The sequence below is a fragment of the Danio aesculapii genome, chromosome 3 (assembly GCF_903798145.1).
Source record: "Danio aesculapii chromosome 3, fDanAes4.1, whole genome shotgun sequence".
Classification (NCBI taxonomy): Eukaryota; Metazoa; Chordata; class Actinopteri; order Cypriniformes; family Danionidae; genus Danio; species Danio aesculapii.
Window position 1 is genome coordinate 10,022,139 of NC_079437.1, and position 27,338 is coordinate 10,049,476.

Sequence of the window (27,338 nt, forward strand, 5' to 3'; positions counted from 1 at the left end):
TAGTGGGGAAAGGGTAGAAAATAAAATGTGTGGCCACTTTAAAAGGCACTAAAATCTACCAATTAGGTACTATTATCTGCACTTAGGTGCTAATATGCACATTTAAGGTGTTAATAGGCACCCTCGAGTGGTAAATAAGTTACAAGGGGGTATCCTTTTAAAAAGACACACAGCCTCAATGAGAGTTTGTGTACTTTTACTTTTTTCCTGATAATGCACAATAAGCAGTTGTTCAGACTTAAAAAGCTTTATTTTACCAGCAAAACCTCTTGAGACTTGTAATCTCTTTTGATATTACACTGTAATAAATATATGTTTATGTTCACAAGTGTTATTTGTTTATTTATGGTTGTGAATTGGACTATGGGATGATGATCGCTGCTCTGTCGATGTTTGATGTTGAAAATTCAACTTACAGTTTCACAAAGTGACTTTTATTGACATTGTAGTTAGTTAATATAATGTATAAGAGATGATATATAAAGAAATAAGTCTGTAAAATGGCAGAATATGTACTGGCAGCTTATTACAAGGTTTTTGTAGCTTAATATACAACACAAACCCAGACAATATATCACTTTAAACTATTAAAAATGTTAATAAAGGTCACTTTTTCGAAGTTAAAAGTTGTTGGAAGAAAGATCAAGATCCCATAATGCAATTCAAAAGCAAAATTAAACAAGAGAAAATAAAAACATGAATCACAAAATATAAAAAACTTCTCAATCTACACATCAAAGTAAATCAATACAAAATACATATAAAATAAATACATCATAAAATTGAACCACCAAAACATATCCAATAAGAAATAGGTTTAGCTATAGTCAGGACATCATTTACAGGAACTATTTAGTTAAACATTGCTTTTATTTGCACATCTCAAAACACTCAATATGCCTTTTTCACCCCTAATGTGACGAATGAGATTATCATTAATGTCAAGCTCCTTCTTATTTACACAATGAATGGCATTGGTGTAGCAATCTGTATGATCTTTAACCCCAGACGGAAAACTTCTGCTTTTAGGCATGGATGAAGCCATATGACAGGCGTGATCTCTACATCTGTATCCTGTCAACGCTCAAAATAAAAAGACTTTCGCTGCTTGCTCAAACTAATTATTTAAAATGAGTTGAAATGACACAATTCTTCGGGTCAGCATTTTTTTTTATGTTCAATCCACTTAAATAGTTTAAAAAATTGTTAAGTTAACTTAAATGATTTGTGTTAGGTAAAATTAAAGCGGCACAGTGGTTAGCACTGTCACCTCACAGCAAGAAAGTCGCTGGTTTAAGTCCCGGCTGGGCCAGTTGTCATTTGTGTGTGGAGTTTGCATGTTCTCCCTGTGTTGGTGTGGGTTTCCTCCGGGTGCTCCGCTTTCCCCCACAGCCCAAAGACATGCGCTATGAATTGGATTAACTAAATTGGCCGTAGTGTATGTGTGTGAATGAGTGTGTATGGGTGTTTCCCAGTACTGGGTTGCAGCTAGAAAAGCATCCGCTGCATAAAACATATTCCGGAATAGTTGGTGGTTCATTCCGCTGTAGCGACCTCTGATAAATAAGGTAATAAGCCAAAGGAAAATGAATGAACACGAAGGAGCTGGTGAAACCCAGAATATTCTACAATGAATAAGTACACAAACCCTGGATGGGTATTTGGTCCCTCATAGGTATTACCAGCTTAATTTTAGCAGTAGAAGCTCTGATTTCCCTCTGCTCTTCCAGAAAGTTCTCCTCAGAGGGACCGGAGTTTGACGTGGATGGTTTGGGGGTCTAATTAAAATTGGTGGAAGAGCTGATTTATAGCAGCTGGCCTTCGGCACGGACTAGTAATGGTTTACACATGGAGCTGCAGCCGGTCTATTGTTGTGGAAACTTCTGAACCAGGAATGAGGGTGGAAGCTACTGTAATGGATATTGATCATCATTTTCCATGGTCAATGTCATTTTCCTTGGGCTTAGTCCTTTATTTATCAGGGGTCGCCACGACGGAATGAACCACCAACTATTCCAGCATTTCTTTTATGCAGCAGATGCAACCCAGTACTGGGAAATGCCCATATATTCTCACACACTCAAACACTTTGGCCAATTTCATTCAATTCACCAATCCCTTTGTAAAGACCTTTAGACAACAAACTGAAAAAAAATTCTACAAGTAACACTTAAAAGCGCATTTTGGATACTTTATTTACATTAAACTAATGAAAAAACACTATGAAAATTCCTGAATATCAAAATTGATGCCTTAAATGCTCTAATTTAACACACTGGCCATTTTACAGCAACTATCTAGGCAAAATAAAGACATACGATTGGTCAGAAGCACAAACAGGTTACGTCTCTGCTGGAGTTAATGTGCAATCTGTAGTATCTCCACGTCTGCGAGTGTGTGTGTGTCCTGAAGTGAGAGGTCAGCCGTGTATCTCAGACAGGGGTGCGGTCACAGATGTGATATGTGTGGTATGTTAAGGGTTTAGTTAATGATTTTCAGTGTAATCGTGGCTCAATGTGACAGATGAAGACTGGCTGCTTTGTAACTCGACTTTATAATAGATGGTGAGCTTACTGTTAGACCCCAAAAAAAGCCCATTTTGCTACTAAAATATTAGATTTTTCTGTGTGTTTCCCTCACAGTCCAAACACATGTGGTATAGGTGAAATTAATATACTAAATTGGCCGTAGTGTATGAGCGTGAATGTGAGAGTATGGGTGTTTCCCAATACTGGGTTGCAGCTGGAAGGACATCCACTGTGTAAAATATATGCTGGATAAATTGGCGGTTCATTCCGCTGTGATGACCCCTGATGAATAAAGGGACTGAGCTTTTATGAATAAAATAAACATATTGAACATGACTTTTGAAGATTTTTATGTTAGAAAGTTATGACAGAATGACTACACTCACCGGTCACTTTATTAGGTACACCTTACTAGTACCTGGTTGGACCCCCTTTTGCCTTCAGAACTGCCATAATCCTTTGTGCCATAGATTCAACAAGGTACTGGAAATATTTCTCAGAGATTTTGGTCCGTATCATCCATTGCTGCAAATTTTGTCGGCTGCACATCTATGATGTGAATCTCCCGTTCCCCCACATCCCAAAGATGCCCTACTGGATTGAGCTCTGGTGACTGTGGAGGCCATTTGAGTACAGTGAAGTCATTGTCATGTTCAAGAAACCAGTCTGAGATGATTCGCGCTTTATGACATGGTGTGTTATCCTGCTGGAAGTAGCCATCAGAAGATGGGTACACTGTGGTCATAAAGGGATGGACATTGTCAGCAACAATACTCGGGTAGGCTGTGGCGTTGACACGATGCTCAATTAGTACTAATGGGCCCAAAGTGCATCAACAAAATATCCTCCACACCATTACACCACCACCAGCAGCCTGAACCGTTGATACAAGGCAGGATGGATCCATGCTTTCATGTTGTTGATGCCAAATTCTGAACCGACCATCCCAATGTTGCAGCAGAAATGGAGACTCCTCAGACCAGGCAACGTTTTTACAATCTTCTTTTATCCAATTTTGGTGATCCTTTTTAAATTGTAGCCTCAGTTTCCTGTTCTTAGCTGACAGGAGTGGCACCCGATGTGTTCTTCTGCTGCTGTAGCCCATCTGCCTCAAGGTTGGATGTGTTGCTTGTTCAGAGATGCTCCTCTGCATACCTCGGTTGTAACGAGTGGTTATTTGAGTTACTGTTGCCTTTCTATCAACTGGAACCAGTCTGGCCATTCTCCTCTGACCTCTGACATCAACAAGGCATTTGCGCCCACAGAACTGCCGCTCACTGGATATTTTCTCTTTGTCGGACCATTCTCTGTAAACCCTAGAGATGGTTGTGTGTGAAAATCCCAGTAGATCAGCAGTTTCTGAAATACTCAGACCAGCCCATCTGTCACCAACAACCATGCCACGTTCAAAGTCACTTAAATCACCTTTCATCCCCATTCTGATGCTCGGTTTGAACTGCAGCAGATCGTCTTGACCATGTCTACGTGCCTAAATGCATTGAGTTGCTGCCATGTGATTGGCTGATTAGAAATTTGCGTTAACGAGAGGTTGGACATGTGTACCTAATAAAGTGGCCGGTAAGTGTATTTAGAATATGTAAAAATGCAGATTTAATCCTGGAATAGAATATAGCGTCATCATTACAGCAAACAAGAAGTCCTCATAAAGATAGCTGTACAAGTGCATGTGTGTTCGTGTGTGTGTGATCTGCTTGATAATAGTGCTCTCTGTGAGTGTGTTTATCTGCTGATTGTTGAACTCGGTGACCCACAGCCTTCACCTCGCTGACCTTCCTCATGTTGAACTCTCTCAAAGAGCCATTCAGCACGGCTGGCGCATGAATATGTGCTCATATATTTAAGGCACAAAAAGAAGCTGTGGTTAAAGGTGGAGCTTTGCTTTATTTTGCATGGAGGAATGTGGAAGCTGTAATGTCTGTAATTGGCAGTGTGAGGACTATGTGTGTGTGTTTGAGGTATTGAGGGAAACGGGAAACTAGTGAAAGTGATTGTGTGAAACCAGGATGTTTTTTTCCGGAAAGACAATGAGAGAGAGGGAGGAAAAACTTCGAAAATATGAGCTTGTGTATGTGTGTGTGTGGGTGTGTATATAGTGGTGTGAATAAGTATTTGCCCCTTACTGATTTATTAATTTTTGTTTTGTATGTTTGTCGCATTTTAATGGTTCCGATCATCATAATAATTTAAATATTAGTCAAAGATAACAGTATTTATAGTAGTGTGAATAAGTATTTGCCCCCTTACTGATTTATTAATTTTTGTTTTGTATGTTTGTTGCAGTTTAATGTTTTAAATCCTCATTATAATTTAAATATTAGTCAAAGATAACAATATATATATATATATATATATATATATATATATATATATATATATATATATATATATATATATATATATATATATATATATATATATATATAAAGTGGTGTGAATAAGTACCCCTTACTGATACATTTTTTTGTTTCGTATGTTTGTCGCACTTTAATGGTTCAGGTCATCATAATTTAAATATTAGTCAAAGATAACAGTATATATATATATATATATATATATATATATATATATATATATATATATATATATATATATATATATATAGTGGTGTGAATAAGTATTTGCCCCTTACTGATTTATTTATTTTTGTTTCATATGTTTGTTGCATTTTAATGTTTCAGATCATCATAATAATTTTAAGACTAGTCAAAGATAACAGTATTTATAGTAGTGTGAATAAGTATATGCCCCCCTTACCGTTTTATTAACTTTTGTTTTGTATGTTTGTTGCATTTTAATGTTTTAAATCCTCATTATAATTTAAATATTAGTCAAAGATAACAGTATTTATAGTAGTGTGAATAAGTATTTGCACCCTTACTGATTTCTTTTTCGATGGTTTGTAGCACTTTAATGTTTCAGATCATAATAATTTAAATATTAGTTAAAGATCAAAGTATTTATAGTGTTATAGCGTTTAGTAATTTATTATTTGTGATTAGGCCTGATTACTGCCACACCAGTTCGCAATCAAGAAAACCCTTAAATATGACCTGCCTGACAAAGTGAAGTAGACCAAAAGATCCTCAAAAGTCTAGCCATCATGCCGCGATTCAAAGAAATTCAAAAACAAACATGAGAAGGGGCAAACATCTTGTGTTATCTTTGACAAATTTTTCAATTTGTTTGATAATCTGAAACATTAAAGTGTGACAACCATGCAAACAAACCCAACAACTTACACTTAGGAACATCCTGAAAACAAAATGCCACTAATGTAAGCTACATTTTTAGTTTGCAGGGTATAATTTTATACGTAAATAATTTCCACAGTGAGTTCTCTTGAGTACTTTTAGAAGGGCTACTTTTTACTCATACTTTAAAGGTTGCATGAAATTCATTCATTGATTTTTTTTTCACTTATCCGTGGCCGGGTCACGGGGGCATCAGTTTCAGGAGGGAACCCCAGACCTCTCTCTTCCCAGAAACTTCCTCCAGCTCCTCAGGGGAGATCCCGAGGCGTTCCCAGGTCAGCCGAGAGACATAGTCTATCCAGTGTGTCCTGGATCTTTTTCTGGGCCTCCTCCCCTTGGGACATGCCTGGAACACCTCCCTCGGTAGGCATCGAGGAGGCATCAGAAACAGATGCCGAAGCCACCCCAGCTGGCATCTCTTGATGTGGAGGAGCAGCGGCTCTACTCCGAGCTTCTCCCGGGTGATCTATAAGGGTGCGCCCTGCCACCCTGCGAAGGAAACTCATTTCGGCCGCTTGTATCTGAGATCTTATCCTTTCGGTCATGACCCAAAGCTCATGACCATAGGTGAGAGTAGAAACGTAGATCGACCGGTAAATTGAGAGCTTTGCCTTTCGGCTCAGCTCCTTCTTTACCACAACGCACCGATACATTAACCAAATTATTGCTGCCACTGCACTGATCAACCTGTCATTATCACATTTCATCCTTCCCTCACTCATGAACAAAACCCAAAGATACCTGAACTGAAAACCCAAAGAACCACTCTCACTGGCAGAGCTGTGATAAAAAATTGCTATTGGCTGTTTTTTTTTAAAAGGGGGAGGAGCTACACTATGTCCCACCCTCTTTTCATGACTTAGTTGAGATTACGTCAAACATTGAATAAAAATGCACATTTCAAAACACTTAACGAGACCTTTAACTAGTGTTTAGAACAGATACTTTTACTTTCCTTTTATTTCTTGGCAACTAATGGTACTTTTACTTGAATATGATTATTCAGTTCTCTTTCCACCATTGTGAGTCATCATGTGCTGTTGTTAAAGGATTATAGTGTATGTTTCTCACCTCTATTCCTTTCTCTGTGTCTGTCTGTAAAGGCTGCAGGCTCTGGACCGCATGCTGTCATGCTGTCCTTAGATGAGCCACTAGACCTGAAGGTGCCAAGGGGGCGGATCAGTGGGTGGGACAGAGGTGCCAGGTCACCGCCAACTCTCAGTTCCTCTCCAATCCACGGCAAGGGGGCGGGGCAGCTGCGGATGACAGACGACGGCACTGCGGTCATCGTTCCAGCTTCTCCTGCATCGCCACACACAGGTAAACAAGACACGTTTAGTGATGTATGTAGGGATTATAATATATATATATATACACAGTTGAAGTCAAAATTATTAGTATTAGTAGTAGATGTTGTTGGTGTAGTAGTATCAGAAGTAGTAGATCTTGTAGTAGTAGACGTAGTTGGTGTAGTAGTCTCAGAAGTAGTAGATCTTGTAGTAGTAGATGCGGTTGGTTTAGTAGTATCAGAAGTAGTAGATGTAGTAGTAGACGTCGTTGGTGTAGTAGTAGATATTGTTGGTGTAATAGTTTCAGAAGTAGTAGATGTTGTAGTAGTAGATGCTGTTGGTGTAGTAGTATCAGAAGTAGATGTTGTAGTAGTAGACGTCGTTGGTGTAGTAGTATCAGAAGTTGTGGTAGTAGTAGTAGAAGATGTCATTGGTTTAGTAGTACCAGAAGTAGTAGATGTTGTACTAGTAGACGTCGTTGGTGTAGTAGTATCAGAAGTAGTAGATGTTGTAGTAGTAGAGGCTGTTGGTGTAGTAATACAAGTAGTAGATCTTATAGTAGTAGACGCTGTTGGTGTAGTAGTATTAGAAGTTGTAGATGTTGTAGTAGTAGTAGATGTTGTTGGTGTAGTAGTATCAGAAGTAGTAGATGTTGTAGTAGTAGACGTCGTTGAAGTAGTATCAGAAGTAGTAGCACTTGTAGTAGTAGTAGACACTGTTGGTGTAGTAGTATCAGAAGTAGTAGATGTTATACTAGTAGACATCGTTGGTGTAGTAGTATCAGAAGTAGTAGATGTTGGAGTAGTAGACGCTATTGGTGTAGTATCAGAAGTAGTAGATGTTGTAGTAGTAGATGTCGTTGGTGTAGTAGTATCAGAAGTTGTAGATGTTGTAGTAGACGTCGTTGGTGTAGTAGTCTCAGAAGTAGTAGATGTTGTAATAGTAGACGCTGTTGGTGTAGTAGTCTCAGAAGTAGTAGATGATATAGTAGTAGATGCTTTTGGTGAAGTAGTCTCAGAAGTAGTAGATGTTATAGTAATAGACGCTGTTGGTGTAGTAGTATCAGAAGTAGTAGATGTTGTAATAGTACACGTCGTTGGTGTAGTTGTATCAGAAGTAGTAGAGGTTGTTGTAGGACTAGTAGTAGTCGTTGTTGGTGTAGTAGTGTCAGAAGTAGTAGATGTTGTAGTAGCAGTGGTTATTGTAGTAGTATCAGTAGTAGCAGTAGTGGTAGATGTTGTAGTAGTATCAGTGGTAGCAGTAGGGGTAGATGTTGTAGTAGTATCAGTAGTAGTAGACATTGCAGTAGCATTAGTCGTCGTCGTGGCTGTAGTTGCAGCAGTAGTTGTAGCATTAGTAATTTTCTATAGCAGTAGTAGTTGGTGTAGTACGTACTATTATTACTATAATTATTGTTGTTGTTGTCAGTTATTATTACTGTTGTCCTTTCTTTCTTTTTACTGTCATTATTACTATCATTACATTACTATCATCGTTATGTACAATGAATTGCCTAATACTTGTATCTTGAAAAATGTCTGGTAAAATATTATTTACTGTCATCATGGCAAAGATAAAATAAATCAGTTATTAGAAATGAGTTATTAAAACTATTGTTTAGAAATGTGGTGAAAATATCTTCTTGCCTCTAAATAGAAATTTATGAAAAGAAATACCACCTTGGGTGTGCATTGTTTCTTAATAAGTCAATGACCAACTGTAAAAAATCCTTATTTTATACAATTTCAGACAGCATAACAGAGGTGTATTTGTATGTCCTCAGGTGTCTTACAGAATAACTCGGGGACCCCCACACCACCGGCTGTGGACCTCAGCATGTCCCCGTCCTCCCGAAACACCGCCTGCTCTCCAGAGCTCTCCAACGGTAGCGGATCGGCTCCTGTTTTCCCTGGGGTGAGTCCACAATACTAGGAAAGAAAAAGGAGTAGACTGTAAAAAGTGATTACTTCACTTAAAAGTGAGTAAACCCATTACCTTAAAATGAGAAGTTGACTTTACTTAAAAAAGTGGGTAAACCCGTTTTAATTGGAACTCGTTTATTAGTTTTCCTTCGGCTTAGTCCCTTATTTATCAGGGGTCATCACAGTGGAATGAACCGCCAACTATTCCGGTGTATGTTTTACATAGCGTATGCCCTTCCAGCCCAGTAATGGGATGCCACTTGGAACTGTTAAGTTGAATTAAATAATTTTTTATATTTGCACATAGTTCAGCAACTTGATAAGTTTAAGGCAAAGGGTTTACAAATTTTTACTAAAGTAAAGTCAACTAATCACTTTTAAAAAAGTGAGTAAACCTATTTCTTTAAGTAAAGATAATTGCTTCAAAAACAACAGGTTTACTCACTTTTTAAAGTAAAGTGAACTAATTGCCTTAAATGATGCAAGTTTACTCACCTTATAAAGTCAACTAAACACATTAAAAGATATGGGTTTACTCACCTTTCAAACTCAACTAATTGCTTTAAAAGCAACAGGTTTACTCACTTTTTAAATGTAAAGTCAACTAATTGCTTTAAAAGATTTGGGTTTACTCACCTTATAGAGTCAACTAATCGCTTTAAAAGCAACAGGTTTACTCACTTTAAGTCAATTAATCGCGTTGAAAGCAACAGGTTTACAAATTTTTAAATGTAAAGTCAACTAATCGCTTTAAAAGATATGGGTTTACTCACCTTATAGAGTCAACTAATCGCTTTAAAAGATATGGGTTTACTCACCTTATAGAGTCAACTAATCGCTTTAAAAGATATGGGTTTACTCACCTTATAGAGTCAACTAATCGCTTTAAAAGATATGGGTTTACTCACCTTATAGAGTCAACTAATCGCTTTAAAAGATATGGGTTTACTCACCTTATAGAGTCAACTAATCGCTTTAAAAGATATGGGTTTACTCACCTTATAGAGTCAACTAATCGCTTTAAAAGCAACAGGTTTACTCACTTTTATAAATGTAAAGTCAACTAATCGCTTTAAAAGATATGGGTTTACTCACCTTATAGAGTCAACTAATCGCTTTAAAAGCAACAGGTTTACTCACTTTAAGTCAATTAATCGCGTTGAAAGCAACAGGTTTACAAATTTTTTAAATGTAAAGTCAACTAATCGCTTTAAAAGATATGGGTTTACTCACCTTATAGAGTCAACTAATCGCTTTAAAAGATATGGGTTTACTCACCTTATAGAGTCAACTAATCGCTTTAAAAGATATGGGTTTACTCACCTTATAGAGTCAACTAATCGCTTTAAAAGATATGGGTTTACTCACCTTATAGAGTCAACTAATCGCTTTAAAAGCAACAGGTTTACTCACTTTTATAAATGTAAAGTCAACTAATCGCTTTAAAAGATATGGGTTTACTCACCTTATAGAGTCAACTAATCGCTTTAAAAGCAACAGGTTTACTCACTTTAAGTCAATTAATCGCGTTGAAAGCAACAGGTTTACAAATTTTTTAAATGTAAAGTCAACTAATCGCTTTAAAAGATATGGGTTTACTCACCTTATAGAGTCAACTAATCGCTTTAAAAGATATGGGTTTACTCACCTTATAGAGTCAACTAATCGCTTTAAAAGATATGGGTTTACTCACCTTATAGAGTCAACTAATCGCTTTAAAAGATATGGGTTTACTCACCTTATAGAGTCAACTAATCGCTTTAAAAGATATGGGTTTACTCACCTTATAGAGTCAACTAATCGCTTTAAAAGCAACAGGTTTACTCACTTTTATAAATGTAAAGTCAACTAATCGCTTTAAAAGATATGGGTTTACTCACCTTATAGAGTCAACTAATCGCTTTAAAAGCAACAGGTTTACTCACTTTAAGTCAATTAATCGCGTTGAAAGCAACAGGTTTACAAATTTTTTAAATGTAAAGTCAACTAATCGCTTTAAAAGATATGGGTTTACTCACCTTATAGAGTCAACTAATCGCTTTAAAAGATATGGGTTTACTCACCTTATAGAGTCAACTAATCGCTTTAAAAGATATGGGTTTACTCACCTTATAGAGTCAACTAATCGCTTTAAAAGATATGGGTTTACTCACCTTATAGAGTCAACTAATCGCTTTAAAAGATATGGGTTTACTCACCTTATAGAGTCAACTAATCGCTTTAAAAGATATGGGTTTACTCACCTTATAGAGTCAACTAATCGCTTTAAAAGCAACAGGTTTACTCACTTTATAAATGTAAAGTCAACTAATCGCTTTAAAAGATATGGGTTTACTCACCTTATAGAGTCAACTAATCGCTTTAAAAGATATGGGTTTACTCACCTTATAGAGTCAACTAATCGCTTTAAAAGATATGGGTTTACTCACCTTATAGAGTCAACTAATCGCTTTAAAAGATATGGGTTTACTCACCTTATAGAGTCAACTAATCGCTTTAAAAGATATGGGTTTACTCACCTTATAGAGTCAACTAATCGCTTTAAAAGCAACAGGTTTACTCACTTTTATAAATGTAAAGTCAACTAATCGCTTTAAAAGCAACAGGTTTAATCACTTTAAGTCAATTAATCGCGTTGAAAGCAACAGGTTTACTAATTTTTTTTAAATGTAAAGCTAACTAATCATTTTAAAAGCAATGTGTTTACTAACATTTCTTACGTAAAGTCAACTAATCACTTTAAAAGCAATTGTTTTACTCAAGTTTTTAAAGAAAAGTCAAATGAATGATTTTTGCAGTGTTTTTGTTTTGCACACATGACTGCATTCCATTCATTAGAATTGAAAAAAATCATTTGACTAAATAAGACAGAGCTACAAAATCATCTATTTATCCACGGTGAAAGTCCCTTTGGGCTCTTTTTTAATCATGAAAATAACACTACACTTGGTATTCATTCATTTTTTCGGCTCAGTCCCTAATTTACAATTACGTTTTTTTTGGAGCAAAAACACACCCGGGGGACTGTAAAAAAAATCTGTCATTAGATTTTTAGCACACCATATGAATGACGTTGAAATGTTCACTGGCAAAAAAGCCTAGATTAAAATAAGGTGGTCAAAGTAGCACTTTTCTGTCATAAACAACAATTTGCTTGCCAGCAGTGCTTAAGGATGCTATATATATAGGATACATAAAACAAAATGAAACCCTGCGAACATACTAAATATACAAATAGAGAAAAGAGCGCTCTTTTATTATCACAGCTTTTAGTCAGCGCCCACTCTTTGTTTCAAAGTCTTTGCCGTGTGCAGTGTAAATGCATACATCAGATGAGAGTCACTTTTAAAAGATGTAAGTGGGTCGTCAAAAATAAATACATAAATAAATAAATAAATAAAATAATAAAAAAATTTGGATACAGTAAGAAAATAGGAATCGACCATTAGGACCTGGAGAAGGTTAGCTGTGTAGTGCAAGTTACCGTTTTAGTTTTAGCTATAGTTTTTTTTCCACTACAAAAACTGTCTACATTAATCAACATTTCATGTACCCAAATTAGCCCAAAGGCTAGTTTTCAATGGTTGTCTCTTTGCCGGATGTTGTAAACCAATAAAAATACACATTTAAATTATAAAAAAAACCTCAAATGAACAACTGAAAACAACAACAACAACAACACAAAAACTAGATGGGAGTGCGCATCCTGGTTTCAGTTTCATTCTCACTTGCTCCGTGCCCAATAAAGAAATCTATGTAGTCTGTTTCTTTTTCAGATATTGTCTTTTAATCTTCACTCAGAGATACATAAACAAATAAAAATAAAGTAAATAAAATATAATCTCAAAAACATCACGGATGGGGTAAAGAAAACTGTGCGACTCCACTGTCTTCTACTGAACGCACTGCCGTCAGATTTAACAGATGCAGTTCTTAAAGAGCCCGCACACAATTTTTACATGCTACATATTCTCAATGCAAAACGCACAGAATCTCCATCTGAACAACACATGAATATTAGTTCACAAATGCAAACAATTCAAAACAAAAATATTCAAAACTGAAATGCATCATGTAACATAACATTAGTTACAAATAGAAATAGGCTCCTAGACTAGAGTTCATTCATTCATTTATCAGGGATAATCACAGCGGATTGAACCGCCAACTATTCCAGCATGTTTTATACAGCGCATGCCCTTCCAGCCGCAACTCAGTACTGTGAAACACCCATACACTCTCACATTCACACAGACTCATACACTACCGCCAATTTAGTTCATTCAGTTCACCTATAGCGCATGTCTTTGGACTGTGGGGGAAACCGGAGCACCCGGAGGAAACCCATGCCTACACGGGAGAACATGCATACTCCACATGGAAATACCATCTGACCCAGACAGGACTTGAACCAGCGACCTTCTTTATTTGTAAGGCCACCATGCCGCTGAGTTCACAATGTTAATTATTAAAAAGCCATTTGTGTGCAGTGTAAATGCAGATATCAGAGATGAGTCCATTTTAAATGATATATATGGGGTGGGGGAAGTGGACACAGTAACAAAATGGGAATTGACTATCAGGAGCTGCAGTGTAAATGCAGTCAAAGTGTAAATAGAGCATCTTTCCTCGACACGAGCGAGACTCTATGAGATGTGCTGGCCTAGATAACCCAGATGTGGCGTTTCTTATCAAATAACCCCCTGTGTCCCTCCACAAAAGTGTCTCTCTTTCTCTGTGCGTGGGGCTGACGGAGCTCAAATCAGATTTACAGCGAGGTACGGCCACACAGAGCTCTTTCTGCTTTAATTCAATTCACTCCAAATTGAATTGGGTACGAGACGCATGGCTTTCTGTGCGTTTGGGACGCCTGAACAGTGGCCAGCTCTCAGATGATGCACCGCTGAGGGTCATTTGACATGATTCTCCATGCACATTTCTCACATAGCTCAAACCTTTCCAAAACGGCCGGTCAAAACCACCATTGTCTCTCCTCCAATTAAGCATCACCATTTCTGTTGGTTATATACTTATGGTTAGAGATTGTAAAAGAAACCCTGAACCCGTGGTCCTCAAACTTTCTTGATCATGCCCGCCATGCCCATATGAGAAGGCACGAGCTCTTGTAGTTCTATAAATGCTGTAAAAATAGGTAAAAATATATTATCATTGTTTTAAATAAGCTTTTATTTTCAGAATTTCATTGTTCATTTTATAGATTTAGCAATTTGAGTTTGACTAACTGTATTTATTCAATGCTAACATTTTTGTTTCACATGCCAAGACAACATTTTACGGCTATACAATAATTTATTTTAATCTTTATTTCAATCAATAACAACTTTATTTAACAGTTCTTTTCCATATACACTCACCGGCCACTTTATTAGGTACACCTGTCCGACTGCTAGTTTAAGCAAAATTTATAATCAGCCAATCACATGGCAGCAACTCAATGCATTTAGGCATGTAGACATGGTCAAGATAATCTGCTGAAGTTCAAACCGAGCATCAGAATGGGGAAGAAAGGGGATTTAAGTGACTTTGAACGTGGCATGGTTGTTGGTCTGGTCTGAGTATTTCAGAAACTGCTGATCTACTGGGATTTTCACGCACAATCATCTTTAGAGTATATAGAGAGCAACTGCCTTGTTGATGCCAGAGGTCAGAAGAGGATGGCCAGACTGGTTTGAGCTGATAGAAAGGCAACAGTAACTCAAACAACCACTCGTTACAGCCGAGGTATGTAGAAGAGCATCTCTGAACACACAACCTTGAAGCAGATGGGCTACAGCAGCAGAAGACCACACCAGGTGCCACTCCTATCAGCTAAGAACAGGAAACTGAGGCTACAATTCACACAGGCTCACCAAAATTAGACAATAGAAAATTAGAAAAACGTTGCCTGGTCTGATGAGTCTCGATTTCTGCTGTAACATTCGGATGGTAGGGTTAGAATTTGGCATCAACAACATGAAAGCATGGATCCATACTGTCTTGTATCAACGGTTCAGGCTGCTGGTGGTGGTGTAATGGTGTGGGGGATATTTTCTTGGCACACTTTGGGCCCATTAGTACCAATTGCGCATTGAGTCAACACCACAGTCTACCTGAGTATTGTTGCTGACCATGTCCATCCCTTTATGACCACAGTGTACCCATCTTCTGATGGCTACTTCCAGCAGGATAACATGCCATGTCATAAAGCGCGAATCATCTCAGACTGGTTTCTTGAACATGACAATGAGTTCACTATACTTAAATGGCCTCCACAGTCACCAGAGCTCAATCCAATAGAGCACCTTTGGAATGTGGTGGAAAAGGAGATTAGCAATATGGATGAGCAGCCGACAAATCTGCAGCAACTGCGTGATGCTATCATGTCAATATGGACCAAAATCTCTGAGGAATATTTCCAGTACCTTGTTGAATATATGCCACGTAGGATTAAGGCAGTTCTCAAGGCAAAAGGGGGTCCAACACGGTACTAATAAGGTGTACCTAATAAAGTGGCCAGTGAATGTATATCCAAATCATATAACTGAAAAAACTTTAAAGAAAATTTAAATGAAGAATACATATTTTAAATTACATTTCCGAAGTTAACAAACTGGAGAGACCTCCGCTTAGGTCAAGTAAGGCAAAAGCATAGTGGCATCAAACCAGCACAAATTGTTTCTATTTGATGGAAAAATCTAAACCCAGAATGAATCAAGTATATAACTGCACACAGCACTGAAGCCCTAAGATAAAAAGGAAATACATTATTGAAATGTGACCCAGATTTGGATAGAAAGCCTTATTAAATCATTTGACTTTAACAGTATCTATCCCTACAATCTAAAAAAACTTAAAAACTAAGCCCCATGCATTAGACTCTTTGTTCAACATTGATGTCCTGCTATTTCGCTTTCTCTCATTAATGTCTCAAAATCTGTGGTTGAGCGTAAAGTGCTCAGATCAGCACAGCTGGGGGGCAGAAATACTGGGACGAGGAGCAAAACACTCATAAGAGTCTCCCGCTGAGAGGCCGATTACTGAACACGGACCCCCTGCAGCTCCTGTTACTGTCAGTTTAACAGCTATTACTACAACCCCAAATCAGAGAAAAGTTAAGACAGTATGGAAACGCAAATAAAAAAGAAAATAGCTATTTCTAAAATGTAATTTGACTTTTATTTCATTGCAGACAACACAAAATATTTCATGTTTTGTCTGGTCAGCTTCATTTTATTTATAAATATATATCCTTTCCTGTCATTCAGACCTGCAACAGATTCCAAAAAAAGTTGGGACAGGAACAATTTAGGGCTATTTAATCAGGTAAAGTGGCTAAATGATGTGATTTGAAACAGTTGATGTCAACAGATGATTCTAATTATGATTTGGTACAAAAACCAGCATCCAAGGTCTAGTCCAGGGGTTCTCAAACTTGGTCATGGAGGTCCGGTGTCCTGCAGATTTTTGCTCCAACTTGCCTCAACACACTTGCAGGGTTGTTTCTTGAAAGCCTAGTAAGAGCTTGAATTAGCTAGCCCAGGTGTAAATAATTGAGGTTGAACTGATTTTTCAGTTTCAGGGATTGAGAACCCCTGGTCTAGTCCTCTAGGAGCAAAGATGGGCCAAGGATCGCTAGTTTATACAAGTCAAAGTAATTTTTTTTATTTTATTTGCGTTTTAAATACTGTCCCAACTTTTTCTGACTTGGTGTTGTAGCTATCCTGCCATAAAACAGATAAAGAGGCTAGAGTTTGCCTGTTCTACGTTTGCTCCTGCAGGACTCGGCTCATATCCGCTATGTTGAAGGAGGAGCCACATCTCAAGCATTCCAGTTCTTTGTGCCCATCGGAGCAGGAGGAGGCCTTCACCTGCCCTCATCCATGTTTATTCGGCAGCCTAAAGACACCAGAGCTTCTCCAGACCTTTCTGCAGATGAACAGCTGGCCTGTCGCTGGAGGAAGGTAAGATTGAGTAAGGGATAAAGTACATCCATTGCAGAATAAAGCTTGACATGCTTATCAGCAGCCCAATGCAAAGTGAGACACTGTTGTATAAGACTGAAGGGCTTTATTCTGCAAAAACAACGGTCGGAATGTACTTTATCCTGCTTATTACACGGTGACTTGCCATAAAACATAAAAATTAGAAACAAAACGTTATTTTGAGCCTTAGTAGTCTATTAAATCTTTAATTAAAAGCAAAACTGACAAAAACAAAAACAGCTGACGGAGTATACACTAATTTGTGCATTATTTGGTCACAAAATGGCATCAAAAACAATTAAAAACTGTCCAAAACCCTGGCATGACAGGCAAACAGATACAGGTGAATGTAAGTACATGGATTTGAATGTATTTACTGATGTTAAGGGGATTTAAAGTTCCCGGATGACTCTACGTTATTTAGCGGTTGTTATCTCGGGATCTTTCAGGACTGCCCAATCAAGTGTTTCAGACAGCGGTGTAATAATCTGCAATAACAACCATCTGGATGCACTTTATTCATCTTATTACATAGCTACTTGCTACAAAACATAAAAATTAGACACAAAACATTGTTCTGAGCCTAAATACTTTGTTAATTCTTTAATTAAATGCAAAGCTGAACGAAACGAAAACAGCTGATGGAGTATACGCTAACTTGCATGCTATTCAGTCACAAAATGGCAGTAAAAACAATTAAAAACTGTCCAAAACCATGGCGTGACAGACAAACAAAAACATGTGAATGTAAATGCATGGATTTTAACGTATTTACTGATGGTCAAGGTGATTCGAAGTGCCTGGATGAGCCTATGTTTTTTAGCGTTTGCTATCTAGGGATCTTTTGCGACTGACCAATCAGAATCAAGTATTTCAGACAGCAGTGTAATAACCAGCAATAATAACCGTCTGGATGTACTTTATTCATCTTATTACATGGCTACTTGCTACAAAACATAAAAATTAGACACAAAACGTTGTTCTGAGCCTTAATAGTTTGTTTATTCTTTAATTAAACGCAAAGCTGACAGAAACGAAAACAGCTGATGGAGTATACATTAACTTGCGCACTATTTAGTCACAAAATGGCGGTAAAAACAATTAAACTGTCCAAAACCCTGGCGTGACAAACAGATACATGTTAATGTAAGTACATAGATTTTAACATATTTAATGATGGTCAAGGTGATTCGAAGTGCCCGGATGAGCCTACGTTATTTAGCAGTTAAAGACAGCGGTGTAATAACCTGCAATAACCGTCTAGATGTACTTTGTTCAGCTTATTACACTGATATTGCCACAAAACAAAAATTAGACACAAAACATTGTTCTGAGCTGGAACCCAGCAAGCATTTTTTTTTACATTTAAATAAGTCTAACATACATCTAAACATAGGTAGATTGGCCAAAACAAGGCTAAACTTGGATTGTACGTGACAATCTAATAGACGTCTAAGAATATCCCAAATCTAGACTAGTTATTACATAGACATTAATGACTGACTATATATATGAAGTCTGTCTAATCTATGTATTTGATAGAGTTTTCTTAGACAGCACATATTTAGCCTTGTTTTAGTCAAGCCTTCTGTGGTTAGACATCTATTAGACTTCCATTAAACACAAAATTGCTTGGTAGGAATAGTTTTTTTTTTATTATTTTCTTAAACCCAAACGACTGACAGGAGCAAACACTACCCTATGTATTATTCAGTCACAAGAGGGCGGCAAACATAAAAAAAAAACACACACACACACACACACACACACAAAAAAAATAAAAAGAGTCGAGTCAGAGATGCTTCTACATAAAAATGTAAACTCAAGAGGATTCGAAGTACGTTTAAATCTGTGTTATTAGTGTTTGTTATCTGGGAATAACATACCTTGGAATGTCACTAATCTGAATCAAATAATCCAGACAGTTTAACACGCACTTTCCCACCTGAGCTCATTGTGCATGTTGCTTTCACAGTGCCACCTACTTTTCGACTCCTTGCAAGACTTGGTGGATCATGTCAACGACTTCCATGTGAAGCCTGAGAAGGATTCTGGCTACTGTTGCCACTGGGAAGGGTGTGCACGCAAAGGACGGGGATTCAATGCCAGGTGTGTTTATTGCAGCCTGTTCTGTATGTAAATACAGATGCATCTTTACCCAAAACCCAGCAGGGATCACATTTCCTGATAACTTACAAAACAGTTTCTTAGTATATCATCAGAGTACAATATAAAATAATAAAATCTAAATAAAATACAATATTGGTGTGTTTGTAATATGCAATATGGTGTGAAGTGTTATATTCAATTGACCATATGCATGAAATGTTTTTAAATCAGCTGAAAACTTTCGAATTTCCATTTTCAATTTCATAAAGACGTATGGCACAATGTGTTTGGACGCAGATCTTAAATGCAGCGAGTACACTAGTAACATCATACATCTAATGTCTTGCTCATTAGGTACAAGATGCTAATTCACATCCGTACTCACACCAATGAGAAACCTCACCGCTGTCCCACCTGCAATAAGAGCTTTTCCCGACTGGAAAACCTCAAGATTCACAACCGCTCACATACAGGTCAGTGTTACTGCATGCTAGGTAAACATCTGGATGGAAACAGCGTGACCTTACTAGCTCTGTACTTGTGTTTCAGGTGAGAAGCCCTACATCTGCCCTTATGAAGGCTGCAATAAACGCTACTCCAATTCCAGTGACCGGTTCAAACACACACGCACACACTATGTGGACAAGCCCTACTACTGCAAGATGGTGGGATGCTTGAAACGCTACACGGACCCCAGCTCCCTGAGAAAGCATATCAAGGCTCATGGGCACTTTGTAGCCCAGGAGCAGGGAGGTGGGGTGGGCTCCCTGATAAAGCAGAGCCAGATTGCTGGGGTGGGGAAAGATTCAGAGCTGACTTATGTCAGCGGGGCTCACATCATCATTCCTAGTGCTGCCGCTGCTCTCCTTGGTGGTCATGCTCTGCAGGGTCTCGGAGGCTCCCTCCCGCTGTCCCCTCTCAGTCCCCGCCCCTTGGACTTGAGCACACTTGGCTGCCCAAACTCCCCTACTGCTGGGCTTGGAGGGACGCCTATTCTGTCCTTCAGCAGTTCCCCTCTTGGCCTGACCAAGTCACCTTTGCTGACTCCTTCCTTCTCATCTTCCACGCTGGGGTTGCCCATGCTGCCCATCCTGGGCTCTGAGCGCAGGGACCATGGCAAGGGCAAGATCAGAGGAGAGGAGGGGGAGAATGAGATCCACAGCGGTGTACTCAACCTGTCTACGGGAGCAACCCACGACCCCCTTTCTTGGGTGGTCATCCCCTCTGGCCCAGTTGTGCTGAAGCCAGCTGTGGTCAACTAAGCACCACATTCCAGAGGAATGGCAGGGGAAGTGTGGGGGGAGAATAGGAGTCAGAGGTCAGAGGCAAGCCTGTGGGGGGTTTCACAAAGCAATTGCAGTTCTGCTTGGAAGTGACACCATGTTCTACAGCATTAAGCATTGCTTCATTTTTCACAGTTTTTTTTCAGACGCACACTACTACCTGTTTCTTCTGGTAATAGCTATGGTATTTTAAAAGATAATTATCTTAAAATTCAGAAATAGGCTAAACATTCACTTCCACTACATTTTTACTCTTTCTGGCTTATGCTATTACCAGGGGTGCTTAATCCTGCTCCTGGAGGGCCACCTTTCTGCAGAATTTATTTCTAGCTTACTACAATTCAACTTCTTGGTTGTTCAGGTAATCCTGAAGATCTTGATTCATGTATGCTTTAATTAGGGTTGTAGCTAAATCAAGTAGGGCACCTCTGGACATGGATGCCCAATGTCCGGTTCTACATTTAGTTTCAACCCCAACGAAGCACAACTGAACAGGCCAATTAACATCTTCAAGATTGCAAAAGCCATGTTAGTTTGATCAGGGATAGAACTAAACTCAGCAGGACGTTGAGGTTCAGAGTTACCCACCCCTGGCCATTGTTGAAAGGTGTCCCTCCAGAAGCAAAACTGGATGTCATAAGTACTGCTTTCTTTTCTGTTTAATTAGTACACTGATCAAATGTCAGACTTATGAACTTGTGCCCTTACATCAAGAGACCATTTCTGTGTATTCATGCATGAGAGAAACTATTTGACGTCAGTGTACAACACACTAAAGAGACAAACATATGCTATAATTCTTAAGGAATTGATCTTCAAGCCATTCCGTGCATTAAAAAAGTCTATAAGTATAACAAGATAGAGATCTTTGAGGCCAACATGTATAGGTCTGGTTAGGTTTGCAAGTGGAAGCTAAAGTTGTAGGTCAGGCAAGCGTATCTTGTTTACATGCTGACAATCAGCATTTGGTGTACCCTTGAGAACAGCCCTGCTCCTGGAATGCCACTTTCCTACAGAGTTTAGCTTCTAGTCACCTGACTAGCTTGTGGTGATCATGAACACATTGAGTAGCTAGTTTGGATGTTTAATTAGGGCAAGACCTAAACTCTATTTGACTTAGCCTTTCAGGAGTACAATTAAACATTCATTTCAGACTGTTCCCACCTAAGTCTGCAGGTACCCTCTGCATACCTTGTAAGTGAACCTCTTTAGCTTCAATACTATTGGAACCTAAATGACAAACCTTGCATTTGCTGCTAGCTGTATAACTGCAATGTAAGTATACACATTTGAATAAAACTAGACAAAGTATGAATGACAATCTGTCCTCAGAAGGGGAGGAAATAGAAACCTTGACTAGCTCTGTTTTGTTGAATAAGAGATTTACAGACACAAAACTCAGACTGAGTTTTAAGTCACACAAGGGCACAAACCCACCTAGCGGTCATGCTAACATCCCATAGGACATGGCATTGTTGTAAATAGTGCCATCTTCTGGTCATCAGTTGTACTGTACATGGCTAGCTGCACCGAGGGCAACATTTAACATTATTGTTCTGCTTTGCAGCATACTAGCATTGCAGGGTTAAACAACAAACCATTGGTTCATGCAAAATATCGAACTTTTAAATAACCATTATCTATCACCTATTGTACATGCTGACATTTGAATAATTTGGTATGACAATTTTGCTTTTTATCCCACTGTGCTAAAAATCTGAAGGTATACCCAGAAACTGAATTAGGGACATTTTAAAAGCACTGTTCAGTTGGCCAAAGGGTAACGCTTTGATTTAAGATCCACTGCATCAAAGTCTGTTGTTCTCAGCAATACTCCTGCTAACATGAAGTTGCTGCAACACTTCAAAACTTTCCACTAAAGCCATCATACATTGATCAACCTGTCACAATCAGGACCTAAAGCAGATTAAATCTCGTCTCCTGACCTCAGGCAAGTAACAGTCTCTGTCCTCTCAGGAGAAGTACTTCTGGAACAGAGATGATATGTGTAAAGCATCCTTCAGAGATTTCCATTATCCCACTAATAGTTTGGCATTTTTAACGGACAAGTGAATGTAACGCAAAACATTCCACCTGAAATATTCGCACTTGCCGAAAGCATGTACCCCACCGTCCCCTCCAATCTATTTTTACACTCAGAGTCTTATTGCATTTGTTTTATTATTTGTGAAAACTATACAATTGATGTTGTTTTGTTTTTACGTTTTTATTTCGGACGAGACATTTCCTGATGTTGAAGTTGGTTTATTTCTTCTATCTCTACTCTATGTTCAGCTTTCTCCAGCCAATCATTTAGGAGGAAAAGGGAAATGACACAAAATTACTGCAGGAATGGTTTGAGTTAGTAACGGTTTAGTTACGGTTTAGTTACCATATTTAGGAATGGTTTGAGTCAGTTTATAACCACACCACAAAAACAGAGGTTTACATGCTGTACACCAGGGGTGATCAACCCTGTTCCTAGAGATCTACTTTCCTGCTAGTGTTGTCACAATACTACCAATCGGTACTGAAATTCTTAAACCATCAATTTTCGCTAACAGTGCATGAAAAAATTCAAATGCATTCTTAAACACCACTGATTGGCCATTGTGTTCACATGCTCAACAGAAATTACTCTGATTGGTACCGAAATTCCAGTATGGTCACAACACAACTTCCTGCGGATTTTAGTTGCAACCCATATCAAACACACCTCCCTGTAATTATCAAGTGCTGTTCAGGGCCTAATTAATTGGTTCAGGTGTGTTTGATCAGGGTTGGAGCTGAACTCTGCAGGAAGGTAGATCTCTAGGAACAGGGTTGAGCTGTTGTACACAGTTCTGTTCAATTACGATTATCATCATCGATTCAGTTTAATTCGAAATCACCATGGCTTTAGCAATAATATTCTACGGCAGTACAAATTTCTTGATTAATACGCTGTAATGAGAGAATAGTTTACCGAAACTCTTTGGTCATTTTTGAACAAGATGCTATAATCTAATCCAACTCGATGAACAATTATAATCTAATGCCAAGCAATCTAATGATTTTAAAAGTAATTGTGTCACAGATGTCTTCACACTGCATGACTATCTGGGCTAGCATTTTGTTGCTGCTTTGTTTACACTGCAAGATGGATCAACGACAGGGGGTTTCACATTGCATGACTTTAAAATAGGAAGAATCGCCGACAACTTTATCCAAACTACGTTTCACAACCAAAAACACGTAGTATATCTTTTGTTATTAACTACATAACAAAAAAGAAGCCTTTAATGGGGTAGAAAATGTACATATTTGCTCACCTGGGTTTGAAGGGAATTAGCAATTTCTCCTCTGCTTTCTTTTTTTGACCCGGTTGTTATATTGCCCACATGACACGTCAGACAGACACGGATGCTCCTGCCAAATTTCCTATAGTTTTTCCTCTGTTTCTTGGGTCCAAATAAACTGAAAAAAAGCGATTTTAACTTCTCCCTCAACCGCCTGCTGGCTTCAGGTACCCACACTAATGAATGCTGCTTTCTCATTGGCTGTATGCAGGCTGTAGGTTCTTTTCGGTCAAAACTGATTTCACACAGCATGATTTGAATCGCCGACAGCTCCAGATATTTAGCACGCCAAATATCTCACAGGCATCTGCGACTCATCGGCGATTCTCTCAGATCGCGTCTTTGATAGTTCACATTGTGTGATTGTTACTCGCGTGCACGAGCATTGATTTACCTGTGATTTCCGGCGTTTGTCTGTGATTTCACAAAACCTGTCGGCGAGTGAAATCGGGGCTAAAATCATACAGTTTGAACTCGGTATAAGCTAATCTAAAAGTGCTCCCACAAGACCCAGAGATCAACTGAATGGACTCAAAACAATGGTAAAACTAATGTTCCTTCAAGGCAAGTAATTTCACTGCCTTTTGGGCAGTATGCTCATGCATTCTGTTTGTATGAGGAAACGTCAAATTCTCCAAAACTGCTTGCCAAGCTTATGATTAAATTTTATATTAGGAATCACTTAAATTTCTAACGCTGCATTTAAACCAGATGCGAATAGACATCCTGCGGCATGTTTCACGCGAATGAAGTAGCACGAATTGAATGTTTTGCGCATTTGATGAGCTTAACTATTGCACAAATCGCTCGAGTTGAAAAATCTGAACTTCAGCAGACATTCGCGCCGCATTAACCAATCATTAGCTTGCTCTTGTAGGGGCGCGATTATGACGTAGAGCCTGTTGTTGGTGTCCCAAGGGGAAAATTCTCCTGCCGACGCTGACAACAGCTCACCAAACTGGACACGGTTTAGTCAGAAGCAACGCTAAAAGCCTCTATCATCCAAGCATAGTTTCTGGAGGAAAGCTGGGTGCACCTCCGAAAGGATCTAGTGGACCCGAACGAATCTACGCTGTTTTTCAGCCTTCCAAAAGCACATAAACCACAGCTACTCTCTCAATAAAATCCATGTTATCTATTTAGCAATGAAGCTAGAGTCACCAGGCAGACAGAAGCCCTGTCCATGTTGTGAATCCACATCTATTGTGAAGTGAATTTTACATGCGAATGAAGCGAATAAGATGCGCCAATGAAGCAAGTAAACTCAAAATGTTCACGCACCTATTTACGCGCGAATATCGCGATTTATCTGCATGTGCTGCATCTGGCGTGAAAACAGCATTATTATTCGAATCACACAAAATCTGCAGAAACTCACCCCTAGAGCCCCTTGCCCAGAGAATCGTCAGTCTATAGTGATCAATGATTGGCTCCTGTACTAGTAGGCGGGGCTTCATTCATCATATTGACCATTACACTTTTCCCCATTCAAAACTATACGAGTGACACATCTTGTGTATTCTAGATTCTTTGGTAAAACTCAAGTTTATCTCTGGAGAATTTGTAAAATGAGTGTTTCTTTAAGTCCACAGCTGCTAGCATGCTAGCTTGTGCGCCTCAAGATCAGAGGAGTGAGGTTTACTCAAACAAAACCTTTTTTTAGCTAGCCTCGATTACATAAAGGATGAGTATGAGATCCCCCATGAGACATCCAACTGATCCTGACAAGAGGAACCTAAAAGCCAAACAATTACTGTCTGGAAGCGGAGAAACTGTGTGCTAAGACTACCTCTGTCCGCACTAGCAGAAAAAAAAACACTGCCACTGTCCACGTCTTGATCATGCGCCAAGCTTTAAAACTAGGCCATTGCCCCCTCAATGCCCCCAGATTAGTATTTATGTATTCAGTTAAAGCCAAGAAAGGTTGACCCACTGTGCTAATATAAGGCCTTTTAGGAGTGTTGAGAGGTAACCTGCAAACACATGCATTGATCAACACGCAATCACCTCAGGTTCGATGGGTTTTTTATACTGGAAATGCAGTTTAAAAAGTTGTGAATATCTTTGTCACCTTCCCTTACTCGTATTATTGGCTGGAGAAAGCTGACGCTGACACAGACCTGTCAAGGTCTACATCAATGTTCAATATCAGATAAGCTGTTTAAACCCTTAACCCTTTGAGCATTCTGGAGAAGGCCACCGCTTCACATAGGAGCCCATGTGATGATGTAAAACAATGGTGCTTTTATCAATGACTCTATTTTTACTGCAGCTCTACATGGCAGACTTAAGCAATAAAGTCAATGGTATGATGTCATAGCTAATGTTCAGATTTAAATATATAAATATACGGTACATGAATTAAGCACCATGTTAGATTAAAATAATTGAGCTCCCACCTAAAGACAACTATTGGTTCGTAAGAGAAACTAACAATCGGGCAATTCTTGAAGTGACACAGAGATGCACAAAGGGTTAACAAAGGACTATGGTCTAAAAAGGCCAGCATTCGTTTTATTTTTTTTATTTTTTGCACATTTTTGAGATATTTTAATATCAGTATTTTCGTTTTTTTTCCAAGTGCCTTTTATTGTAGTTGAAATGTAGATGTAATACAGTATATAAAAATAAATATATGTATAAAAAATAAATATATATTTTTTCCCAGCGTCATGTTCTAATGCTGAACATACAGAATTTTAGAGCTGTAAGTCTCCAGTTGGTACAACATAGGTGTGTGATCTCCTGTTTTAGAGGAATTTTATTACGATATTGATAAGGATGTCAATGAAAAATAAACGAAACAAATGTTTAATAAATTTGCATTTGATACACTTTGCTTTGCTGTCTTTTTTTCTGAATACTTAGTATGTTTGTGCACAAAGGGCTGAAATATTTAGGGTTTTAACTCTTGACCTGAGATAAGACGGTGAATTATTTTTGTTGGCTCTTCCATCTGTTTGCTTGAGTAATAATAAAAAAAGGAGCATAAGAGAGATGTAAACACAGTGATTATGAGATCCCAAAACGCATTATAATAATCAGTGTTGATTTTATGACCTCATCATGGTGCTGTTTATGGGATTATATGTGAAACGGAGTGTTTTAATAAACTGTAATGTTTTAAGAAACAATATCTTTGGTTTTAAATAAGTTGAAATTGTTAAAATAAATAAGTTTTAGTCATTTTTATTCGTGATTTTTTTTGTCCCAGTATATGATTCATATATTATACATATGCTAGGGTTGGGAAAACAATAAAAACTAAAACTTTAAATACAACCCTGGACCAGAAACCCAGACTTAGCACGAATATATTTTTGCCAATAACCAGAAATACATTTTATGGGTCAAAAGATTATTGATTTTACTTTTGTCAAAAACACTAGACTATTAAAGTAGAAATCATGCTCAATTAAGATATTCCATAAATATCCTACAGTAAAATTATATATATATATATATATATATATATATATATATATATATATATATATATATATATATATATATATATATAATTTTTTTGCTTAGTAGTAGGCATTAACTTAATTTGGACAACTTTAAAGGCATTTTTTTCAACAGTTATGTATATTTTTTTGAAGATTTTTCTGA

The 27,338-nt window shown here is 38.1% G+C and overlaps 1 protein-coding gene across 1 annotated transcript in view; it reads left to right on the forward strand.

Annotated features, from left to right (window-relative positions):
* The window catches only part of glis2b (GLIS family zinc finger 2b), a 97,874-nt gene extending 71,317 nt beyond the window's left edge, over positions 1 to 26,557 (forward strand). Inside the window, exons 2-7 of the mRNA XM_056453110.1 lie at positions 6,904 to 7,120; positions 8,873 to 9,003; positions 16,790 to 16,972; positions 18,969 to 19,102; positions 19,457 to 19,575; positions 19,652 to 26,557. Of these exons, the coding sequence (XP_056309085.1) occupies positions 6,931 to 7,120; positions 8,873 to 9,003; positions 16,790 to 16,972; positions 18,969 to 19,102; positions 19,457 to 19,575; positions 19,652 to 20,364 (1,470 nt within the window). The 5' untranslated portion in view covers positions 6,904 to 6,930 and the 3' untranslated portion in view covers positions 20,365 to 26,557. The remainder of the gene's footprint in view (positions 1 to 6,903; positions 7,121 to 8,872; positions 9,004 to 16,789; positions 16,973 to 18,968; positions 19,103 to 19,456; positions 19,576 to 19,651) is intronic.
* The last annotated feature ends 781 nt before the right edge of the window (positions 26,558 to 27,338 follow it).